We start from the raw sequence: 22216 nt of genomic DNA, 5'->3' as shown, positions 1-22216 counted from the left end.
GGAAAATGCTGCTTTATAGAAGAATCTGATAAAGGGGAATTTTTGCCATAAGAAGTGATATTTTAAAAGCTAGGTATGCTCCTAGGCCCATACCACTTCCCACTTTTTCTGCACAAAACCTGCCCCAAGTGCATTAAATTAGTTAAAATGGATCATGTAAAAATAAATAAAAGACTGCGGTCATTCTCAACTTTATGTTGTGCCTGCAGGGCCGCTATAAGCCCAGTGGTCACTCATAAGCTGTTATACCAAGGAAGTGCCTCAGAGGGCAAAGCTGGGTGAGGGGGTGGGTGGAAGGGACAGCCATGCCTCCTCCTTCCACTCTGGGGGTTCCATGCAGCTGGAGGGGGAGAAGTTTCTGTAAGGCTAGAAGGGCCTGACTTCTCTTGTCCTTCTTGTAATGACTCATTTTCTTTCTCTCAGCCAAAGTCACTATGTGATTTACTGATAGCTATGGCACTACTTACAGTTATAAGAATTTATTAAATCACTGTTTATTAAATGTACCTTATGTAAATGAATAACACAGGCATGGTAGCATACTCACAAGTGTGAAATATAGAAAGCATGAATGTACAACACAATGCATACTTCTTTTAAGGTGAGAAAGCTGGGTTAAGTGGGGATCCATTGGTCAAAGCCTCAGGTCTATAAGGGTGCAGAGTTAGGATTCAAACCCAGGACTGTCCGACTCCAAATCCTTTGCTCTTCCCACAGCTCCAGTCTGCTTCCCTTACTGTCTCTCACGTATGTGCATACACACACACACACACACACACACACACACACACACACACACACACTTTAACCATCCTGTTTTTGAAATCTGTGGACAGCAGGGAATCACCACCAAAAGCTCTCAATCCTTGTCTTAGGAATTAAAGAGAGAGAACTTAGTAGACCCAGACTCTTCAGAGGCAGAAGGTAGGTCTAAACTCATGCTGGAGCCACGCTGGAGAAAGTCAAATGGAACCTGAGCAATACGAGGCCCAGGAAAGTTCAAGGGCCAAGGGGGTACAGAGGAGGAAAGGATGTCTGGGAGGTGGAAATAGCCTCAGAGGGGCTGCCTCTGAATTGAGCTTTGCGAGAAGAGAAGGGTATCACTGTGAAGAGTGGAGATGGAGTGAGGCTTCGGAGGGAGGTGCAGCAGACACACAGCACAGAGGACTGTGATGAGACTTTCACGGAGACCCATCCAAATGGTGCCAAGGCCTTGGGACTGGGTGAAATCTCATAGCAGAGCCTGTGTGAAAAGCAGCAAAGAGCTTGAGAGGGCTTTGGCTGGTTGAGGGCTGCACATTCACCCAGCATCTGTGGCTCTCTTTCTCCCTCCCCAGCAAAGCCTGGTCTCCTCTATGGAGTCTATGTGATTTCTATGGAAACTAGTGCCATAGTTGGACCAAGTGACCCAGACTAAGCCAATCAACACTTTCCCTCCCCCTGGTGGCAATGACTGATTCAGGGGTGGGCAGCTGATCTAAACTAATGCAATCAAATTGAATCTCAGGTCTTTTACTGGAAATACAGACACATGTAACATTAGACGCCACTAACACTTCTGGGGATCACAAGGGAGGTCAGCCTTAGGATGAAATTGACAATAGGACAGGAGGAGCAGGGACACCGAAGGAACCACAGTCCTTGATGACAGCCCTGAGCCACGGGCTCCAGCCTTACCTAAAGCCTGAATTGCCTGTGGACTTTTCGAATGTGTGAGCCAATGAGGTCCCATTATTAAGTCACTTGGAATCGGGGTTTCTCTTACAACTGCAAGTATCCCCATTGAACCCTTCTAGAACTGTGAGTTCCTTAAAGGCAGGACCATAGTCTGCCTTTGCATCAGCTCCAGCACCCATTACATCACCTCTCTCAGAGGTGCTGCTTAACAAATGAATCGTTACATCCACTCCCGTCATGCCTCATAAGAAGTGCTTTATTTAATTTAAAAAAATTGTTTTTTGACTGTGGACTCTGTGTCCTACTACAAAGCAGATGCTTTTCTATCACTATGGGAACTCGAGTCGAGGTCTGAGCTTCAGGCTCTAACCGGGTACCCTAACCTACTGAGCTCAGTGCTGCTTAAGGTCGGTGATGCACGGGACGAGCTTACTCCATCAGAGTAGAGCCGTCGTTCTCAACCAGGATGATTTTGTACAACCACCGCCACTGCTGCGCGCCCACGCCCCACCCCTGCACCGACCCCAGGGACATTTGGCAATCTCTCAAGATATTGTTGGTTGTCACAACTTGGCGGGGGGGGGGGGCGGTTGCTATGCAAATCTAGTGGGCAGAGGCCGGGGATGCTGCTAAACATCCTACAATGCACAGGGCAGGCCCCACACCAAAGAATCATCTGGCTCAAAATGTCAATCGTGGGCTTCCCTGGTGGCGCAGTGGTTGAGAGTCCGCCTGCCGATGCAGGGGACGCGGGTTCGTGCCCCGGTCCGGGAAGATCCCACACGCCGCGGAGCGGCTGGGCCCGTGAGCCATGGCCGCTGAGCCTGCGCGTCCGGAGCCTGTGCTCCGCAATGGGAGAGGCCACAACAGTGAGAGGCCCGCGTACCGCAAAAAAAAAAAAATGTCAATCGTGATGAGCTTGAGAAACCTGCTGTAAAGTTCCCTTTAACTTTATGAAGAAAGAAACGTGGGGAGCCAATCTGCATAATACCCACCTGTCTATACCCAGGGAATAGTCCCTAATGGGGTGCCGAAAGCTTCGAACTCACCTAGTCTTAGTCCCCCTGTAACATTTCACAGCTCAGACAAAAGTAGTTCCCCACACTGGACACCAGAGGGCAGGAATTTCCCAAGACAACACTTACCCTAAGCAACTGCTCAGGATGAAAACATCAAATAGGGTTAAAAATAGTCTTTTCCGGGCCTGGCGAGGACTGCACATTTGTAGAAATAGATACGAGTTTTGCATATAAATGAATATAGCTATAAATACTTAAAAATCAGCCAAAGTTAGAACACACTTTTAGTAAGTTGACTGTGTTCAGAATAAAAGGTGGTTATGCTAGCTAGGTGTTTTAGTTAAAGATACTTTGGTTGCAAAGAACAGATATTCCCCTTGATCTGTATAAACCCAAAAGGGAGGTTAGTGTGAGGCTACTGGAGAGTTCTACTAAATACAAGGGAGAGCTGGCAACCAGACAGTGGTATACTGAAGCTGGTTCATACCTGCTTGTGAGAACGTGTTGTGCGCAACACTTCCCAACCCTGTCCAGTGACTTCACTGTGGTAGCTTGATATCGGCCATGGTGGGAATGTTTGCACCATGGGAATCAGCAAACACTAGAAATCAGGGTTCCATCCCCTTCCCTTCCCTTCCCTTTGCATCTTTCTAAGGAGGTGATTGTGTAAAAATTTACTAGCACATCACTACAACCAGGCCATAAGCAAGAGCCAGGGAAGTACAAGGGCTTCAACAGTTGAAAATTGTAAACTTCCCCTAAAGGTCTTCAAATATGACCAAGCTCCAACTATCTCCAGACTCAAGATTTCTTCCTTCAAAACTCTAAATTCCTGGAAAAGAAAACCCATGTGGCACAGCATCCACTCATGCTCCCAGCAGTTGCGACATGGGGTAGGTTTACTGGAGGGTAGGTTACACTCTGGGGAGGCTCTCAGAGAAGGATATACTGTTGTGAGCTCAGTAGATGCCTCTAAAAGTGTCTACCACATTCACTTATAGCTGTCTGCCTGTCAATCACTTCTTTCCACATATCTAAAATATTCCCTGCTACCATGATTCAAAAACGTTATGCACAACTCTAGCACAGACCCCTCTCCTAATAGCAGGCCACAGAATCCACAGCAAATGTCAGAGGGCTAAGCTTCTCAGAGCCTACTATCTCCAGGTAATAACTATTTATCCTTTGGTTCCTTAGAAAGCCCATCTGACTATTCTGCAATCTGTGAAATAAATGGTAAATTTAGCTCACACCCAAATACACAAGAGTCAATAGTGAGAGACAAGGAAGGAAGAGGGGAGAAAGTTACAGTAACTCCTACTTAAAAGGAGGGGAAAAAAATGAAAAATAGAAGGAGGGAATGATGGTTACCTGCTCAAGGGGCATTTCCTTACTCTGGAATTCAGTTGACCTCTGCTGTTAAGTTTTCTATCAAGGCTAGCAACAGTCTTCATCCATCACCCCAGTCTACTTCAGACCCTTTTAGCTATGTAAGATATGATTGGTTACAAGAGTCCAGTGGCAGGGTAACTTGTCTGCAACATGGACCAGTTGGAGAGCTTTCTCTTGTCCAAGATCCTACTGGAAGCTCACTGCTTTTACACTTATCAGACAAGTGGGAGGTAGCTGGATACCCTTATGTGTGGGGACACTGCCTCCAAAATCCAAAGTATCACATAAGAGTTATGTGTCCCTTTAGTAATAGGAGACATAAAGCTGCATTCTGGTTCTCAAACTTGGCTGCATTCTGGAATTACCTGGAGAGCTAATATTGATGCCTAGTTCCAACCCCAGAAATTCTGACTCAGTTGGTATGCGTGGGCATTGGGACTTTTAAGGGTTTCCCAGGTGAAGAGGATTCTGGTAATATGGTGGAGTAGAAAGCACCAGGAAGCTGTCTCTCCACCTAGATTGGCAGAATTGTCTGATGTAACTATTTTGGAACTCTGGAGTCTACTGAAGGCTTGCAACTTCCAGAGGAAGACTTGAATGGTAAATTAAGGTTAATTGCGGTCAATTTCAGCTCTTAGCACAGTAGCAGCCACCCATCCCCATCTTCCAGCCATTTGGCAGACAGCCGTGCATGTGTTCCTGCAGTGACTTACCCACAGCTTGTGGAAGCCAGGGTGGGCAAAAAGACCCTGTCCTCCAAATATTGGGTATCTGTGCTCTGGTTGCTGATTGATGCTTCTGATCACAGAGGCGGAGACAAAGAGACAGGCATTCATTGTTGTTGCAACTCCTCCCATTGTTGCAAGCCCCTCCCCCTCCGGCTGAAGTAACTTCCAGGGGATTTAAAGGGTCAACACCCACTACCTCTCCCTTCATTTTTCTTTTTCCCTCTTTGGGACCAGATATTAAAGACTAGGACATTCAAAAACAACACATATAATGGGAAAATTAGTAAGTGACCTCCTTTGGAGGAGCCCCAGAAGGAGAGGAGAGAGAAAGTATTTGAAGAAATAACACCTGAAAACTTCCCAAGTTTGATGAAAACCATGGCTGTAAACACCCAAGAAGCTCAATAAACTCCAAGTAAGAGGAACTCAAAGAGACCCACACTGAGACACATTATAATCAAACTTTTGGAAGACAAAGATAAGGACAAAGGGAAAATCTTGAAAGAAGCAAGAGAGAAATGACTTGTCACATATGACAGAGCCTCAATAAGATTGTTGGCAGATTTCTCATTGGGAACTTTGGAAGCCAGAAGGGAGTCTTGCAGGGTGAAATGAAAGGACATTAGCCAGTTACGCAAATCCATATGGAGAAATAAAGATCTCAGTGAAAGTAAATATATGGGCAATTATAGAAGCTAGTATTGTAACAACTGTAACTTCACTTTTTTTTGCTACATTATTAAAGAGACAAATACATATTTTTTTAAGTTACTGGTCTAAAAGGTAGTATTATTATAACTTTGGTTTGTAATTCCAAATTTTGTTTTCTACATAATTTAAGAGACTAATAATACATTTAAAAGAATTATTAGTTTATGTTTTGGGGCACACAATGTACAAAGATGTAATCTCATGACATCAACAACCACAAGGGATGGGGACAGAGCTGTAAAGGAACAGAGTTTTGGTGTGTTATTGAAGTTAAGCTGGTATAACTTCTAATTTGAGTGTTATAACTTCAGAATGTTAAATGCAATCCCCATGATAACCACAAAGAAAATAGCTGTAGAATGCATACAAAAGGAAATGAGAAAGAATTTCTAATATTTCACTACTGAAAAATCAACTAAACACAAAAGATGACAGTAATGCAGGAAATAAGGGACAAAAAAAGCTATAAGGCATAAAGAAAGCAAATAGTAAAATGACAAGTAAGTCCCTCCCTATCAGTACTTTATTTTAAATGTAAATGAAAATAAAGGTAAAACCTTTATTCTCATGGAGTGGCTGGGATGAACAAAGTCATGTGAAAATACCTACCTGAGTGACTAAATAGACGTTTCTCTCTCTGTTCCTTTTTGCTTTTTCTGCTTGTATTGTTTCCCTGTTTATTGCAACCACACCTTAATTGTAAGCTGTCTCAAACACTTCCTGAAAGGAGATGGGCTTTAAAATAGTTTTCTTTATATTATTATGCCTGTTCATGCCTCACCACCTTATTTGTCCAACTGAAGGGCATTGCATCCCCTGGTTCTCCCCCTCTTTTTCCCTCCTCCAGAAGGCACCCAACTTGGCAAGATTCTCACAGTGAGAGAGTGTGAAAACTTCCATATGTGGGTGGTAAAGGTGGATTCTGAATACAGTTTAAACGTAAATAGATTTTAATTTCCACTCTTTTTCACAATGGATGATTAACATTGATCTAGCTTTCATTTCACTGACCTTTCCTTCTATAGTATTCAATCTGTTTGTAAGCCTACCCACTAATATTTTCATTTCAAATATAGTATTTAAAGTTCTAGTATGCCATTTTTTTTTTAGTATGCCATTTTTAATTGCTTCCATTTATTTGCTGATCCTTATCTGTTCATTCATTTTGACCAAGTTGTCCATTAAATTCTCAAACATTTTCATAATAGCTGTTTTAAAGTCCTTGTTTCCCATAACCAACATCTGAGTTATACCAGGGTCCATTTCTCATCACTATGTGTCACATATTCCTGTTTCTCTGCATGTCTAATAACCTTTTAACAATATATGTCTGACATTATGGATGACATGTTGTAGAGACTCTGGATTCTGTTATTTTCCTCCGTAGAGTGCTGGTTTTTGTTTGAACAGTTAGTTAACTGGTCTGGACCCAAATTCCAAACCCTTTTTCTCCTGCAGGGAACATCAACTGAAATAACTAATTTTTATAGCCTCTTGGATGTTGGTATTTCCTGGGGAAACTGAAATCTTTCCTATGCATGGACAGTTAAGTTGTCATCCAAGGTTTTGGTCAGAAGTTTTTTTTTTTTTTTTTGGCTGTATTGGGTCTTTGTTGCTGCACATGGGCTTTTTCTAGTTGTGGCAAGTGGGGGCTACTCTTCGTTGCGGTGCACGGGCTTCTCATTGCAGTGGCTTCTCTTGTTGTGGAGCGTGGGGTCTAGGCGTGCAGGCTTCAGTAGTTTCAGCACGCGGGCTCAGTAGTTGCGGCACGCGGGCCCTAGAGCACGCAGGCTTCAGTAGTTGTGATGCGTGGTCTCAGTAGTTGTGGCACACGGGCTTAGTTGCTCTGCAGCACGTGGGATCTTCCCAGACCAGGGATCAAACCCGTGTGCCCTGCATTGGCAGGTGGATTCTTAACCACTGTGCCACCAGGGAAGTCCCTTGGTCAGAGTCTCTATGCCGACTTTGGGATACCCCATTTTGTGTATCCCTCTTTCTGGGACTTCTCTATTACTTTTCAGCCTCCTTTACATCTAACAACTCTACCCTCTGACTCCTCAAGTCTTTCTATGTGAGTTCTAGCCACCTAGCTCTGTGTGAATTGAGAGATAACCTCAAATGAAAAGCTGTATAAATGTGAATTTTACCCAATACCTTCCCTCCTTTCAAGGATTGGTCTGTTTTTGTCCCTCTCCTTTGCCTTCAGATAATTTTATTTAACTTTTTCTTTAAATTTCATCCAGAGCTTATGACTATTATCTATGGGAGTATTAGTCTGGTATAATCTACTCAGCTGTGACCCAAAATAGATTCTAATTCTGCACTAATTTAATTATCCTCCTTCACCACCTTCTTTTTTTCTTCTAGGAAGAATGGAAATCAATAGAAAATTTCCAACATTGATATGGATTTTATTTCCTATGTTGATCATGTATGGTATATATTATTTCAGGTAACTATAAACCATTGGTGAATAGTAATGGCTTCCTTATTCTTTTTCTGAATGGTGTCTTTTGAAGAGCCGAAGTTTTTCTAATTTTGATGTAGTTTACCATTTCTTCAGCTGTTGTTTTCTGTCACCTAAGAGACATTTATCTATCCCCAAGTTACAAAGATATTCTCCTATGTTTTTCTCTAAAAGCTTGTGGCTTTAGCTTTTATGCTTAGATCTGTAATTCATTTTGAATTAAGTTTTTGTATGGTGTGAAATACACACAACAACATGGGTGAGCTGCAAAACTTTGGAGTGAAAAAAGCCAAATGCAAAGAGTGCATCAGTACAATTCTATCTATATGAAGTTTTACAGCAGGACTAACTCAGCTATGGTAATAGAAATCAGAAAACTGGTTTCCTGGGTAAGGGAAGGTAGTGACTCCAAGGGGCACAAGAAAAGTTACTGGGATCATGGAGATGTTGATACCGTAAAGTGGTTTTTACATACACATGTACATTTGTTACAAATCCAATGAACTGTACACTTAAATTACATGTGTTTTACTTTATGTAAATTATACTTCAGTTAAAAATGTATTATGAAGCTTTAAAAAATCCCCAAGGAAAGAAAGAAACTTAAGTTATCCTATTTTTTTTTTTCTAATTGGACAAAATCTAGTCCCCTGGTAATGACAAAGAGAAGCTACTGGCATATGAATTGTTAAGGCTACAAGTGTCTAATTTTTTCATCATCAAAAGAGAATCTGGGGCTTCCCTGGTGGCGCAGTGGTTGAGAGTCCACCTGCCGATACAGGGGACACGGGTTCGTGCCCCAGTCCGGGAAGATCCCACATGCCGTGGAGCGGCTGGGCCCGTGAGCCATGGCCGCTGAGCCTGCGCATCCGGAGCCTGTGCTCCGCAACGGGAGAGGCCACAGCGGTGAGAGGCCCGCGTACCGAACAAATACTAGGTTATCTGATTCACGATTTTTCAAAGGTCTCAAAATGTCCTGCTTGAAAACCGTCTACCCTCTTAGGATTCTCTACATGAATTCCCAACCCATTATACCATAAATGTTAAATCTCCAAGAAGAAGCTGTATAAAATTACTATGTGATCTTTGTAAAACGAAAGGTAAGAGTTTGTCCTTAAGTTCAACCATCAAGCCATATCTAATTCCTTTCTGCACACAGAGAATTTCATATTCCATAGATTACGTATCACAAAGGAGTTCTGTAAACTTGATGGCTCAAATTCCAAGGCCAATGTACAAATAATCTAAAAATTATAGTTTAGCCTCCAGTCAGTGGTCTGAATCAATTTTGTATTCAAATACTTTTGAGAAGGGGCACATATTTTATGCTGTTAGCAGTCCTATCACCTTTCTTAGAATGATCTTCATAATACTGTTTAATTAAAAATAATAACTTCCTTCATAACCATACAACTCTTTAGAGTCCAAGTAAGTATTTTCATAATGATCTCTTTCTCTGACACCCACCCTGTGAGCTAGGGTGGCTTGGAAGTGGCATTTATACTTTTCTTTTCTGTAGGAAAAGCCCTTTGTGCTTTAGAAAAAGACAAATAAAGGTTGTAAGAGCTCTTGTATCAGGTCAGCTTATGCCAGCTAATGTCCTAAGTCTTTGGGCAGCTAGCTCAAATAAACAGTGTCTCTACTGACTTAACTCTCTTTTCGTACAGACAGATATCCAAGGAGCAGAGGTGCCTTACATCCCAGCCAATATCTATTACCTCATCTAGTTTAAGTCATGGAGAGGTAGGATTCAACACAGCATACTCTGTGTACATTGTGCTTTATTTAATCTAGTTTTATCCGTTTTTTTAATCGTTCCAGGAAAGAATGAGATACCAAAGGAAAATAATTCAATTGTTATTAATCTTATTGTTTCTGTGGGCCTTGCATAGAGCGTATCATTTCAGATAACTTTAAAAAATTAATGATATTTTATTCTGGTGTTGGTAAGGATCTGGCATGTCAGAAAGGTGATAGGTTTTCCCCCTGAATGGATCAGCATCTAAATATATTGATCCTAATATACCCAATTATATCCAAATAATATCCAAGTATATCAGCATAAACATAGCCTTGGCATAAAAGTTCTTTGTTTCTAATGTAATCAGAGCTAAATGTAAATTTTATAGGCCCATGTGTGTGAGAAGAAGCAATGTTAAGCCATCAAGACAGTTACCATGTAATTATGGCAGGGTAATGTTAGTACATGTTATAGAGAAACTGCCGTTTTTAAATAGGTGGCATTTTTTTAAAAAAGAAATGTCCCTAATATTGTTGACTTCAGACACTAAGTGTGGTATTTGCCCTCCACATATTTGAGCAAGAAGAAAGTCTTCATTGGCAATTAGCAAATTTCACTGGGGTTTTTTTTGTTGGTTGGTTGGATTTTTTGGCCTCTCCATGCAGCTTGCAGGATCTTAGTTCCCCTACCAGGGATTGAACCCAGGCCCTCTGCAGTGAAAGTGCTGAGTCTTAACCACTGGACCACCAGGGAGTTCCCACAAACTTTGTTGTTTAAATGTTATTAAGTTTCTCTGTCATTTGTATCTCAAATAATTACTTTATTTTTTCAGATATAGCATATGAGGTCATAACTACAGTGATTTTTATCATGTTTATTACTGTATCTCTATAACCAGCAATGTATTTGGCACATAGTGTATGTCTTAGTCTATTCAAGGTGCTATAACAAAATACCATAGACTGGTTGGCTTATGAACAACAGAAATTTCTCACAGTTCTGGAGGTTGGGAAGTCCAAGATCAAGGCACCAGCAGATTTGGTGTATGCTGAGGACCTACTTTCTAGTTCATACACAGCCATCTTTTCAATGTGTCCTTCCATGGCAGAAGAATCTCTGTCATGGGATCTCTTTCCTAACGGCACCAATCCCATTCACGAGGGCTCCATCCTCATGACCTACTCACCTCCCAAAGGCCCCACCTCCTAATACCATCACACTGGGGGTTGGAACTTCAACATATAAATTTGAGAGGGACACAAATATTCCATGCATAACATTATATGTTCATTAAATATTTGGTAATATTAAGTAGTAAAATTAGGTAATAAAATTAATGGATTTATAGGGGTATAACTCTAGTCATCTTAAATGTGGAAGCCCATTATTTTAAAATTAATACAATGCTTTTCATTTATCCTAAGCACAAAGAAACTACAAAGGATATATCAGTGCTGGTAAGTCTTTATCTACAGATATGCTATGACCTCTTTTTTGAAGATGAAATCAATTGGAGGGCAATGGACTACATGCAAGTCCTTGGTTCCGATGGACAGGATAAACCAAAGCAATTGTACAAATAGGCATTGGAGATATTTGTTTAAGGTCAGAGTACTAGGAGTCAAAGAAAGAGCAGACTGGCAGAGCGCCACCTCTGATTAGAGGAATGAGACCTGGATAGAGGAAATGTGTTACAGAAGCCAGAACCGTGCCTCCAGGAACCTTGGGTCCTTTAAAGGACCCAAGCTTTAAAGCTCTGGGAAAACATGCAGGAGCCCAGTGTTGGCTAACAGACTCTCAGGTATTAACCACATACCACCTACAAAATCATGCCATCAGAATGTGTGCAGAGAGGAAATTCCCCAAAGATTGTCCAAGATTCAGTATCATAAGATGTTCCTCAACTTCTCCCTACAGTCATGGGAACAAACATAGTGAAGTGAAAGCAACTTTCCTTTCTGTTGCTCGTTGTGTCCAGGGACTTGTCTCTCTGAGGGTTCCATGATTTTTAACACCCCCACTAAGACCAAGACTCCATACTTGGGTGAGCGGTGCTCTGCATGAAAGTAATAAAGAAGGTTTTCATGTACCAGGCAGAGTATGTTTCCCCTATATACAGCCATGGCTAGCAGGGCACTGGAACTTTCAACCACCTGAAAAAAGCAGGAAAATCCTAGGCAAAGGTGGGAACATTCAAGGAAAGTCTGCTACAGCAGACACTGATAGAAAGAATGGATTAAAATGTTTTCTGCCAAAATGTATTTAATGCAATACAACCTAACAATCATTCTGTCTATTATTAATGTTAGCTCTCCTTAGCATCAGGATTCTATAGCCCTAGCATAGTAATACTCATCATCCAAGGCATCGCTATCAGTGGAAGCTGGTGGCTGGTAGAATGTCATGTCTCAGCCACACTCTGCCATAGCAGTTACTCCCATCTGTGTACACAGGCACAAAGACAGTCTCATGACATACGACTCAGCTCCATAGCTGCCTCATCCCCTCGTTAACTCAGCCCAGGATCAGCTCTCTAAGGGTGTCCTAGCCAGGGTGCTATTAGAGTATTTAGGAAAGAGGAAGAGTAAGGACTCAAGCATGATTGCTTGTCTTTTCACCTACTGTGCAACTATGGACAAGATAATAAAAGCTCTCTGTGCCTCAGTTTATCTCATAGTGGTGGATTAAATTTGATAATATAAGTATTCAATAAGTATTAGCGATTAATGAAGGGAATCTAAGCTCATCTGGCAGATTAGGGAATATTCCCCTTAGGAAGGGATATTTAAATGAGACCTAAAGGCTATGTGGGAATTAGCTGGTACAGCTGATACTACAACTGAGTATTCAGCCAGCCATTTCATAAAGTTAGCTGCTTCTGGATCATGAGTCACATGGTAAAACCAGTGAACCCCATGGACATGAGCCTATTGTAGCACTTACTTGACAATAAAATCTATCTCCCCATCAGAGGCAATGGATAAAGCTTTCTATTAGTCCACAAGTGGTGGTGCTGACAAAAGCACTGTGGGAGGATTTCCCTGGTGGCGCAGTGGTTAAGAATCCACCTGCCAATGCAGGGGACACAGGTTCGAGCCCTTGTCCGGGAAGATCCCACATGTCGCAGAGCAACGAAGCCCGTGCGCCACAACTACTGAAGGCTGTGCTCTAGAGCCCACGAGCCACAACTACTGAAGCCTGCACGCCTAGAGCCTGTGCTCTGCAACAAGAGAAGCCACTGCAATGAGAAGCCCGTGCACCACAACAAAGACCCAAGGCAGCCAAAAATAAATAAATAAATTTTAAAAAAGAAGCACTGTGGGGAAGAAAGGCAATCTGTATTCAGAATATATTTGTTTGAGGACAAATTTCTTTCCCTTCCCTAATGGAAAAGATCCAAGGTAACCAATAAGCCACTGGTGGCCAGCTGGTCCCTCAGAAGAAAGGCGCCATATGAAGTACTCTGGGTGGCCTCTGCTGTTGGATGGCTGGGCATTTAGCAGTGGAGCAGAGGCCAGGTCATCAGTGATGAAAGTGATACCAAGCAGGGCCCTGTGGGGCTCCTGGACACAAAAGCCTTTCTGTGTCCCCCATTTCTTTGATTACAGGAAATAGGCTTCATTCCAATGGGCAGATTCAAGCAGTTGTTAATTAGGGAAGGGAGGGGATGCAAGACAAGGGAGAAACACACAGTCAAGAGAAACAATATTGCAGCCTTTGGGCAAGGTCCTGGTTCCCCATCAAAGGATACACACAGTATCTTTGAGCTGTTTTGCAGATACAGAAACCCCCACTAGGTGGAAGGAGTTAATTGTTAACGATGGTATGCTGCCCACAAGCACGTAGACCCCAGACCAGTTGGAACCTGAAAGTTGATGTTGCTGACTCCTACTTACCTCACCACCAACCAATTAGAAGAATGTCCACGAGCTGATCACACCCTCTTTGAACAATTACCATAAAACTCCTCACTACTCTCTCCAAGTGGGGACACACAGTTTTGAGGGTATTAGCCTGCTGTGGCTCCCTTTGCCTGGCAAAGCAATAAAGCTATTCTTTTCTACTTCACCCAAAACTCTGTCTCTGAGATTTAATTCAGTGTCAGGGTGCAGAGGCCAGATTAGGCTTCAAATGGAAGTCTGTTTTACTAAGCCCGTGGAGAGCCTCCATCCCTGCCACTAAAGCCATTTCGTACACGGGCCCCTCCAGCAAGCACTGGGGTGACTACAGAAAGAGGCTGACCAACATCACAGAACAAATGATCTTCTCTATTTGATTACTCTACTGAGAGCACTCATTGGGGAGCATTTTCATGGGATACACATAATCCTTACACTCTGTGCCTATTTCAGCCCCTACAGGACCTCCGACCTTCTTACCAATGTTCCAATCTGCCAAGGTCCAGTCTCCTAGAAATGACTTCCATTTGATAATGGACTGTAGCTGCATATAGCTAAGCTTTTAGTTTGTTGGATCAGATAACATTAAGTTCATGGTGGGTAGGAAAGGTCATAACTCAAATTTAGAATCCCATGTGTCCAGCATTCATCAGCTACCTGAGCTATGCAAAATGTTCCATACAGTGTATTTTCCACGTGAATCTGCTAAGGGTCACAGAAGCTTCCTCTGCAGATTCTACCGTATAGAGAGCCTTCTCTCGCCCTGGGCATCACTCAAAATTGTCAGGGTTAGCAATTTCTCGATAAATAGGTCAGAGCAGTGCACTCAAATACAATATATGTTTCCTCCAATATCCAAACAGTCCCACTGAGCTTGATGCCCCTGGTTTGGTGGTAAGTGGTGCAATGAGCAGGAACTTGTTTAGAGCAGATACACCCTGCATGCTTCTCAGAAACATCAGTGGTGTGGCAAGCCACTGAACTTTGATGGGGTTTTTCTTCCACCTTCTGGTATACATTTGTATTAGCATGACATCTGGGATTCTTGCTCTTTTCTGCTCAAAATATTCAGCATGATGCTAACAATGATATCCTGTGAGTTGCCCAGGTGACCAAGGACACTGTGGATTATGTTATGACAATGCAGGAGAATTCACATAGCTCTAAGGTTTATCGATGTCTCTGCCAGGTAAAAGCAAGCTGCTTTTGATAATCCATATAACTGATATAAGGAAAAACATCTGTCAGCTACAGACCAAATACCAGGGACCATGTTCATTCGCTCCAGGAAAAAGATGCAACACCTGGAAAAGTAGCTGTAATTGGAGTCACCACTTAATTAACTTTATAATGATCCACAGGCATTCTCCAAATTCATCTGGCTTTTATACTGGCCAAACAAGCAAGTTAAACAAGGATGTGATAAGGATGAACAGCCTGTAATGTTCAAGTCCTTAATCGTTGCACTAATCTTTACAGACTCCACCTGATTTATTATTTAGTAGGAGAGCCTTTTACGTTGGCTTCCGTTTGACCCTGCTCACCACAGTAGCCCTTACACCATGGGTCAGAGACTGATGTAAATATTCTACCAGTTGCTAAATACCAGTATTTCAACCGTAAATTTGATAGGGACACACAATTAGATTTTGAGCCTTATCCTCAGCTCATGATCCATATCCTCATGATGACCACTTACATGCACACATGCGCACACACAAAATGACACCATAAGAGTGATCTTATTCTGTGCCCATGCCTTGAACTGAGAGCTTAAATTTCTAGACGTATTATTTTATTTCTCTAAGCTCTCATCCCACAGACCTTGTCCTCATTATAACCATGAGGGCTAGTACAGCAGCTACATAATGTCTTCCCTTTTTTTTTTTTGCGGTACGCGGGCCTCTCACTGTTGTGGCCTCTCCCGTTGCGGAGCACAGGCTCTGGACGCACAGGCTCAGCGGCCATGGCTCGCGGGCCCAGCTGCTCCGTGGCATGTGGGATCTTTCCGGATCGGGGCACGAACCCGTGTCCCCTGCATCGGCAGGTGGACTCTCAAGCACTGCACCACCAGGGAAGCCCGTCTTCCCTTTGATTGACACTTCCTACCAAGCAATAATAGGTTATAATTTAAATAATTGTGATGCCACTATATACCACAGATTTCTAGTAACCCACAAGTAGAACAGGGTTTTGATAGGGACAGAGTAAAGGGACAAAGTAGATAATTAAATACTTAATCCCACTAGGGGATTGTAAGTAAAGAAAAAGTATGGGAGAACCATGTAAGTTAATGATCACTCCAGAAAGCACGTTTGCTTAACCACAAAACCAAGCAGGCTTGCTTAGCAACAAAACCATGCAAGAGAAGCATGAGACATGCCCCAAAACAATAAAACAATGGTGGCATGAGACCCACATCTTGCCCAGTGAGCTCAGTAAGTTAATGACCCATAGGACATGCTCTCTGCACACATAAAAAACAATAATTTGTGGAAAGGTGACATTTCAAAGTGAAAGACCCTCATTGTACTGAGACGTGAAATAATTTTTCCATAGTGCCATGACAGTCCTAGCTTGACTGCGCAGGGACAAGAAAACGCCCCTGCCCAACCTGGAGAAGGAGCTGGTGATGGAAGTGTGATGTCTACTCAAGAACGAGGAAGGAAGTGGTCTTTTCTCCCTCCCCCCTTTTCCTTTGACTATAAAACTGTAGCCCACTAAGTTCTCAGGGCATGGCACCCTCTCACCTGCCCGATTGTAAGCCTCACATGTGTCCTATTCTAATAAAACGCTTCTTATCTATCACTTTGCCTCTCACTGAATTCTTTCTGCACTAAGACATAAAGAACCAGAGCTCCTTGGAGCCCCCTGAAATGCCACCTAGTGGTTTCAGTTTCATGGTAGTCAAATAGGTGAGCAACCCAATATCAGAATCCCATTTTGAGAGACACTTGCTTAGGGTCTTTGGCGGATAGTTTGCAAAATTGACATTATTACCCCCTCTCTGTATCCGTGGCCTTTCTGCATTGCCCTAGCTAATGTAGTGAACAGCCAGATACATGAATATAGACCAGCAATCCCCAAACCAGCCGACCAGAGTATTGTAGATACACGAGTGCTTTCCCAGCTGAGATCAGCTGAACCTGGCCCAGATCAGCAAAAATGATGCACGGCCTCATGAGCAAAAATCAAGCATTGTTGCTTTAAGCCATTAAGGTTTGGGGTGGGTTTTTATACAGCAAAAGCTATTTGACACCAGAGTACCCCAAGTATATACTAGGAACTATATCAATCAGGGTCTAGTCAGAAAAATCTGGGTTTTTAAAACAAGGGATTTTAATTCAAGAATTGGTTACACAGGTGAAGGAATTGCTAGGGAGCTCAGTGGGACAGTGAGGTGACTGAGAAGCTGTGACCAACCCAAGAACCAGAAGGAGGTGGTCTTACTAAAGGCCCAAAACCAGGGCCATCAGGAGAGTTGGAACCCCTTACAACTATGAAGGGCACAGCTATCTGATGGAAGGTGGATCACAAAGGAGATTTTAACTCCAGCTTTGTGATTTTTCTTTAAGCCTTTAAAGTGCCTTTAGATACAGCCATTTAACCTGCCAGTTGGTCCTCGATCTCTTTATGTCCTTCGTTTCATTATGTGTTAATATATGTACGTAGCGTAGTGCCTGGCCCATAAGTCAGTGTTACACCAGTCATCATCATCATCACATTTTTATGGCAGGAACTGTTGTTCCCCAAGGCCTTTGTCATCAATGAGCACCTCATTCATGGGAGTCCAGGGATAATTTAATTAGCTGTTTAATGCCATATTTCATAGCCTGCCACATACCTCTCTCTGAACACTCATGTGATTTCTCAGTTGCCTTTAAGCCCCAAGCAAGGCCTAATAACCAATTCTAGAGTCCCCCAGTTTCCCCAAGTTTATGTTGCCTACAACCCCTCTTTCTTGCACCAGTACCCGAATTTGTCAGGACATTGAAAATGATTCTGATTCATCTAAACAGAGAAAAAAATTATGGAATGGCATGTTGGGTAGGAAAGTTGAACCCTCAAATCTTAGTGACCTTAACACACAAAAAAAACCTTCCTTACTCACCATACATTACCAGTGAGGGTTGGAGCCAAGCAATCTGCTCCATGTTGTCACTTGGGGACCCAGAATGGTAGTGGGTCCACTATTTGTGATATTGCTAGTCACAATGTCAGTGGAAGAGAGACTTTTCAGTGCCTCAGCCTGGACTTATCGCATGCCCCTGCCAAGTGCAAAAGGGCTAGGAAGTGCTATATGCCATCTGCCTGGGAAGGAAGAGGGAACTAGATCGTAGTGAGTAATAGCAATGTTTACTACAGAACGGTAGGAAGCAGTTCACAGTACTTAGCAATCAGCAGCTGAAGAAGTATAAAGGGACTGAGGAAGGAAATGCACAGATAAGATTATGCCATAGATATAAATCTCTTTGAGCGCCAACCCTGACTGCATCACTTAGTATCTCCCTGCTGACCTCCAAACCCTTGGAAACATCTGCCATAATGTTAGTCCTTGACTGTATTACAAATAATCTCAAAATGAATTCCCTTAAGTCTCAAAGTTCCAGGTAGCAGAATCTGATTAGCATGTGAGGCAGTCTAGATCATGTGCCCATGTTTTAGCTGCAACTGGCAGGGAAAGGAAATTTCTGCCTATTTCAGTTTCCATACTGGACAGAAGGATGCTTTTGTTTCTTGAATTTAGGATTCCCTCTAAATGAAGGGTGTTCAGGTTTTGGGCAGCCAAAATATAAAAATGTGCATTGTATAGTTTGAATGTTTTGCATATTTAAGGATATTATATAAGTAGAATCACACAATATATGTTCTTTTTTGTCTGGCTTCTTCCACGGTATAACTATTTTGAGGTCCATTCATGTTGTTGCATACATCAATACTTTGTTCTTTTTTTATTGCTGAATACTATTCCGTTCTATGGACATTCCATGCCACAGTTTGTTTATACATTCACTTGTTGTTGAACATTTGGGGTGTTTCCACCTTTTGGCTACTACCAAGAAAGCTACTGTGAACAGTCATGAACAGGTCTTTACACGGCCATATGCTTCTGTTTCTCTTGGGTAAATATCTAGGAGAGGAACTGCCAGATTGAATGGTAAGTGCTTGTTCAAATTACTAAGGAACTGCCAGACTCTTCCAGAGTAGTACCATTTTACTTTCCCCCCAACAGCGTATGAGAGTTCCAGTTCTTGGAACCTCACCAACACTAGGGGTGATCAGTTTTCTTAAATTCTAGCCATTCTAATAGGTATGTGGTGGTAAATACTGTGATTTTAATTTGCATTTGCCTAAAGACTAATGACGATAAAGACTAACATGTTTTTTTCATATACTTATTTGCCTTCTGTGTGTGTTTTGTTTTATTTTGTGGTGAAATGTCTGGTCAAATATTTTGCCCATTTTTAATTGTATTTCTCCCAATCTCCAGTTTCCTTTTCATTGTCTTAACTGTTTTTTCTCCTATATATTTTATTGTTTTAAATTTTACATTTAGGTCAGTAATCCATTTTGAGTTAATTTTTCTTGTATGGTGCAAAGTGCTGATCAAAGTTCTTCTCTCTTTTTTTTTTTTCTTTTGGGATATGGATATCCAATTGTTTTAGAGCCATTTTTTTAAAAAAGACTATCCTTTCTCCAATGAATTGCTTTTTCCTATTTGTCAAAATCACTTGTACATATAGGTGTAGATCTATTTCTGGACTCTTGATCCTGTCCCATTAATCTTTTTGTCTATCTTAAAACCATATGGTCTTAATTACCTTTAAATCTAAAATTATGTCTAAATAAAAAAAATTATTTAAAAATATAAAAATTCAGGGCTTCCCTGGTGGCGCAGTGGTTGGGAGTCCACCTGCCGATGCAGGGGGCGCGGGTTCGTGCCCCGGTCCGAGAAAATCCCACATGCCGCGGAGCGGCTGGGTCCGTGAGCCATGGCTGCTGAGCCTGTGCGTCCGGAGCCTATGCTCCACAGTACCACAAAAATAAATAAATAAAAATAAATAAATAAATAATAAAAATATAAAAATTCAGAGACCTAATAGAAAATGGACAAAGGTATGGACAGTTTACAGAGAAGGAATTACAATGGCTTTTAAACATGCAAAAAGATGCTCAACATCAACCATAATAAAATAAATGCAAATTAAAACTCCACTGAGATACAATTCCCACATTTCAGACTGTCAAATACTAAAAATTATAACAACACACTATATTGATGAGGGTGCAAGGAACTGATTACTTTTATCCACTGATGGTACAAAGTTAAACTGGAACAATCGCTATGAAAAACAATTCAGTAACATTTATTTAAATTTTAAATGGGTTTAACCTTTGACCCAACAATTCCATTTCTAGGAATTTATCCTGCAGTATAGTTCAACATGTGCTCATAGAGCATGTTCAAGTATTTTCACTGTGGCATTTCTTAGAATAGCAAGGACAATAAATAACCAAAATCTCTAGCAATAGAAAACTGGTAAAATAAATTATGATATAGTCATATAACAAAATACAGTTTACCAGAAAAAGAATGAGTCAGATGTATGAGATGTACTGGTATGATCTTCAAAATACACTGATGAGTGATAGTTTGAAAGTACTGAAGAGTGTTTTTAGTATGCTCACATTTGTGTGAAAAGGGGAACTGTATATTTAAAAATGTACATATGCTTTCAGGGCACAGAATAGTTATGGAATAAAACCCAAGAAACTATGAATAGTGGCTGCCACTGGGGATGGGATAATAGGAAAAATCAGATGCTGAGGTAGAAGAAGAGTTAGTGTACATTATATAACTTTTTTTTCTGTTAGAATGTGTCTTTCTCTTTCAATAAGAAAAACTATAAAGAAGGCAAAATAAAGGTGCATGCTTATCTCAAACGAAGAGTGAATATCTCAGAAAGTGTGACATGATTTGATCGTTTTCTTCTTTGTGCTCTTTTGCACTTGAAAAATTTTATAACATGAAAATGTGTTACTTCCATAATCAGAAAAATAAGTACTTTTAAGATATTCTTAGAAAGCATAAGAAAAAATTAGCTTTACCTGAGATAATTAGACAATGCCTAAAAGAAGATGCTGCACTTGTTCTGTCATTCATATACACACACCACTCAAAATCTACTTCCATAAGCAAAAGTCATCGAAAAAAATGTAAGGAAGTACAACAAAGGAAAGTAAAAGCAAACCATTCTTTAAGTCCTTTAGTTTTTCAAATAAGACAAAGTTGTACCATCTGGTAGCCTGAGAAAAACTTCCTACCAAATGTATCATTATGACAGTATCATTATGACTTTCTTATGTTCTCATCATCAAAAAGAGTGGTGACATCACCATTAGTATAAGACTCAAACACCAGGAAAGTATTAAACAATATCTGATTTTTTTTACAGAGACCCCAAAATATAATGCTTGGGAAACATCCTAGGACTTTATATCACCAAAACTAAAGGTAAGGCTCTTAGGAAGGAGCTGTATGAAAGTTTGGATGATCTGGCAAAATCACAGATAAGGATCATCCCCAAACCTCGGCCTTAAAAATATATTGTACAAAATAGGCGACACATCAACATACTCCTGACCTTTAAAAATAATGTCATTGAGGGCAGATTGTCAGAAAATAATTTGGCTAAGTGGAATCTTACCACATACATAGGGCATTTCTAGTGGTCTTGAATTTAAAAGGTGGTCATTTCGCATTGCAAGGACACTAAAATTGTGTCCAGTTAAAGCCTTCCCAGTGTGGTATTGTCTATAGAATAACTGTAAGATAGAAATATAATGCAAGCCACATTTGTAACTTTAAATATTCCAGGAGCTACACTGCGAAAATGTAAAAGAAATACGAAATTCATTTTAATAATATATTTAATTTAACCCACTATATCCAAAATTTCATTTCAACATGTATTGAATATAAACAATTATTAATGAGATATCTCACATTATTTTTTTCATAGTGAGTCTTCAAAGTCCACTGTTGGACTAGCAACATTTCAAGTATTCACTAGTCACTTGTTGCTAGTGGCCACCATATTGGAAGGTACAGATCTAAAACATCTTGCTCATTAAGTGAGGGCTCAAAAAGTAAGTATCAGGGACGTCCATTTTACTCCAACATATAATCTAAAAGCAGGACCTGTTTTTGGATGATGCCTACTGAAAACCAGTTTATGCTTGTAAATGAAAATCCTGCCTAATGCCTTCAACACAAGCTTGGTCATTGGCTGAAGCCAAATATTCCATTTTAGAGCTTAATGCCTTTAATTTATATTTTTAATCACCGTTTACTAGGATATACCTTTGAAAGAGCTCATATATTTTTAGGTTTCTGGTCCTACAGACTTTGAATAAATTATCAGTCTTAATATCTTTGTGAGGAAAATACATAGATAGGGATACATAAATCAACTTTGGGGGCAGAATATATCCTAATGCATAATGATGTCTCCCTTAGTACTCCATTTTATTGTCACAGAAGCCCAAGTGAAATAGAATGAGTTTTATTGAATTTCTTT

At 41.1% G+C, this 22216-nt stretch overlaps 1 protein-coding gene across 1 annotated transcript in view; it reads left to right on the top strand.

Moving 5' to 3' along the window:
- The first annotated feature begins 3584 nt into the window (after nt 1-3584).
- The window catches only part of LOC114884486 (N-acetyllactosaminide alpha-1,3-galactosyltransferase-like 1), a 32123-nt gene continuing 13491 nt past the window's right edge, over nt 3585-22216 (top strand). Inside the window, 1 exon segment of the mRNA XM_029203475.1 lies at nt 3585-3589. Coding sequence (XP_029059308.1) covers nt 3585-3589 — 5 coding nt within the window.

The sequence above is a fragment of the Monodon monoceros genome, unplaced genomic scaffold, assembly GCF_005190385.1.
Source record: "Monodon monoceros isolate NGI ecotype Baffin Bay Population unplaced genomic scaffold, NGI_Narwhal_1 Super_Scaffold_5, whole genome shotgun sequence".
Taxonomy (NCBI): Eukaryota; Metazoa; Chordata; class Mammalia; order Artiodactyla; family Monodontidae; genus Monodon; species Monodon monoceros.
This window is presented reverse-complemented; position numbering and strand designations above follow the sequence as displayed.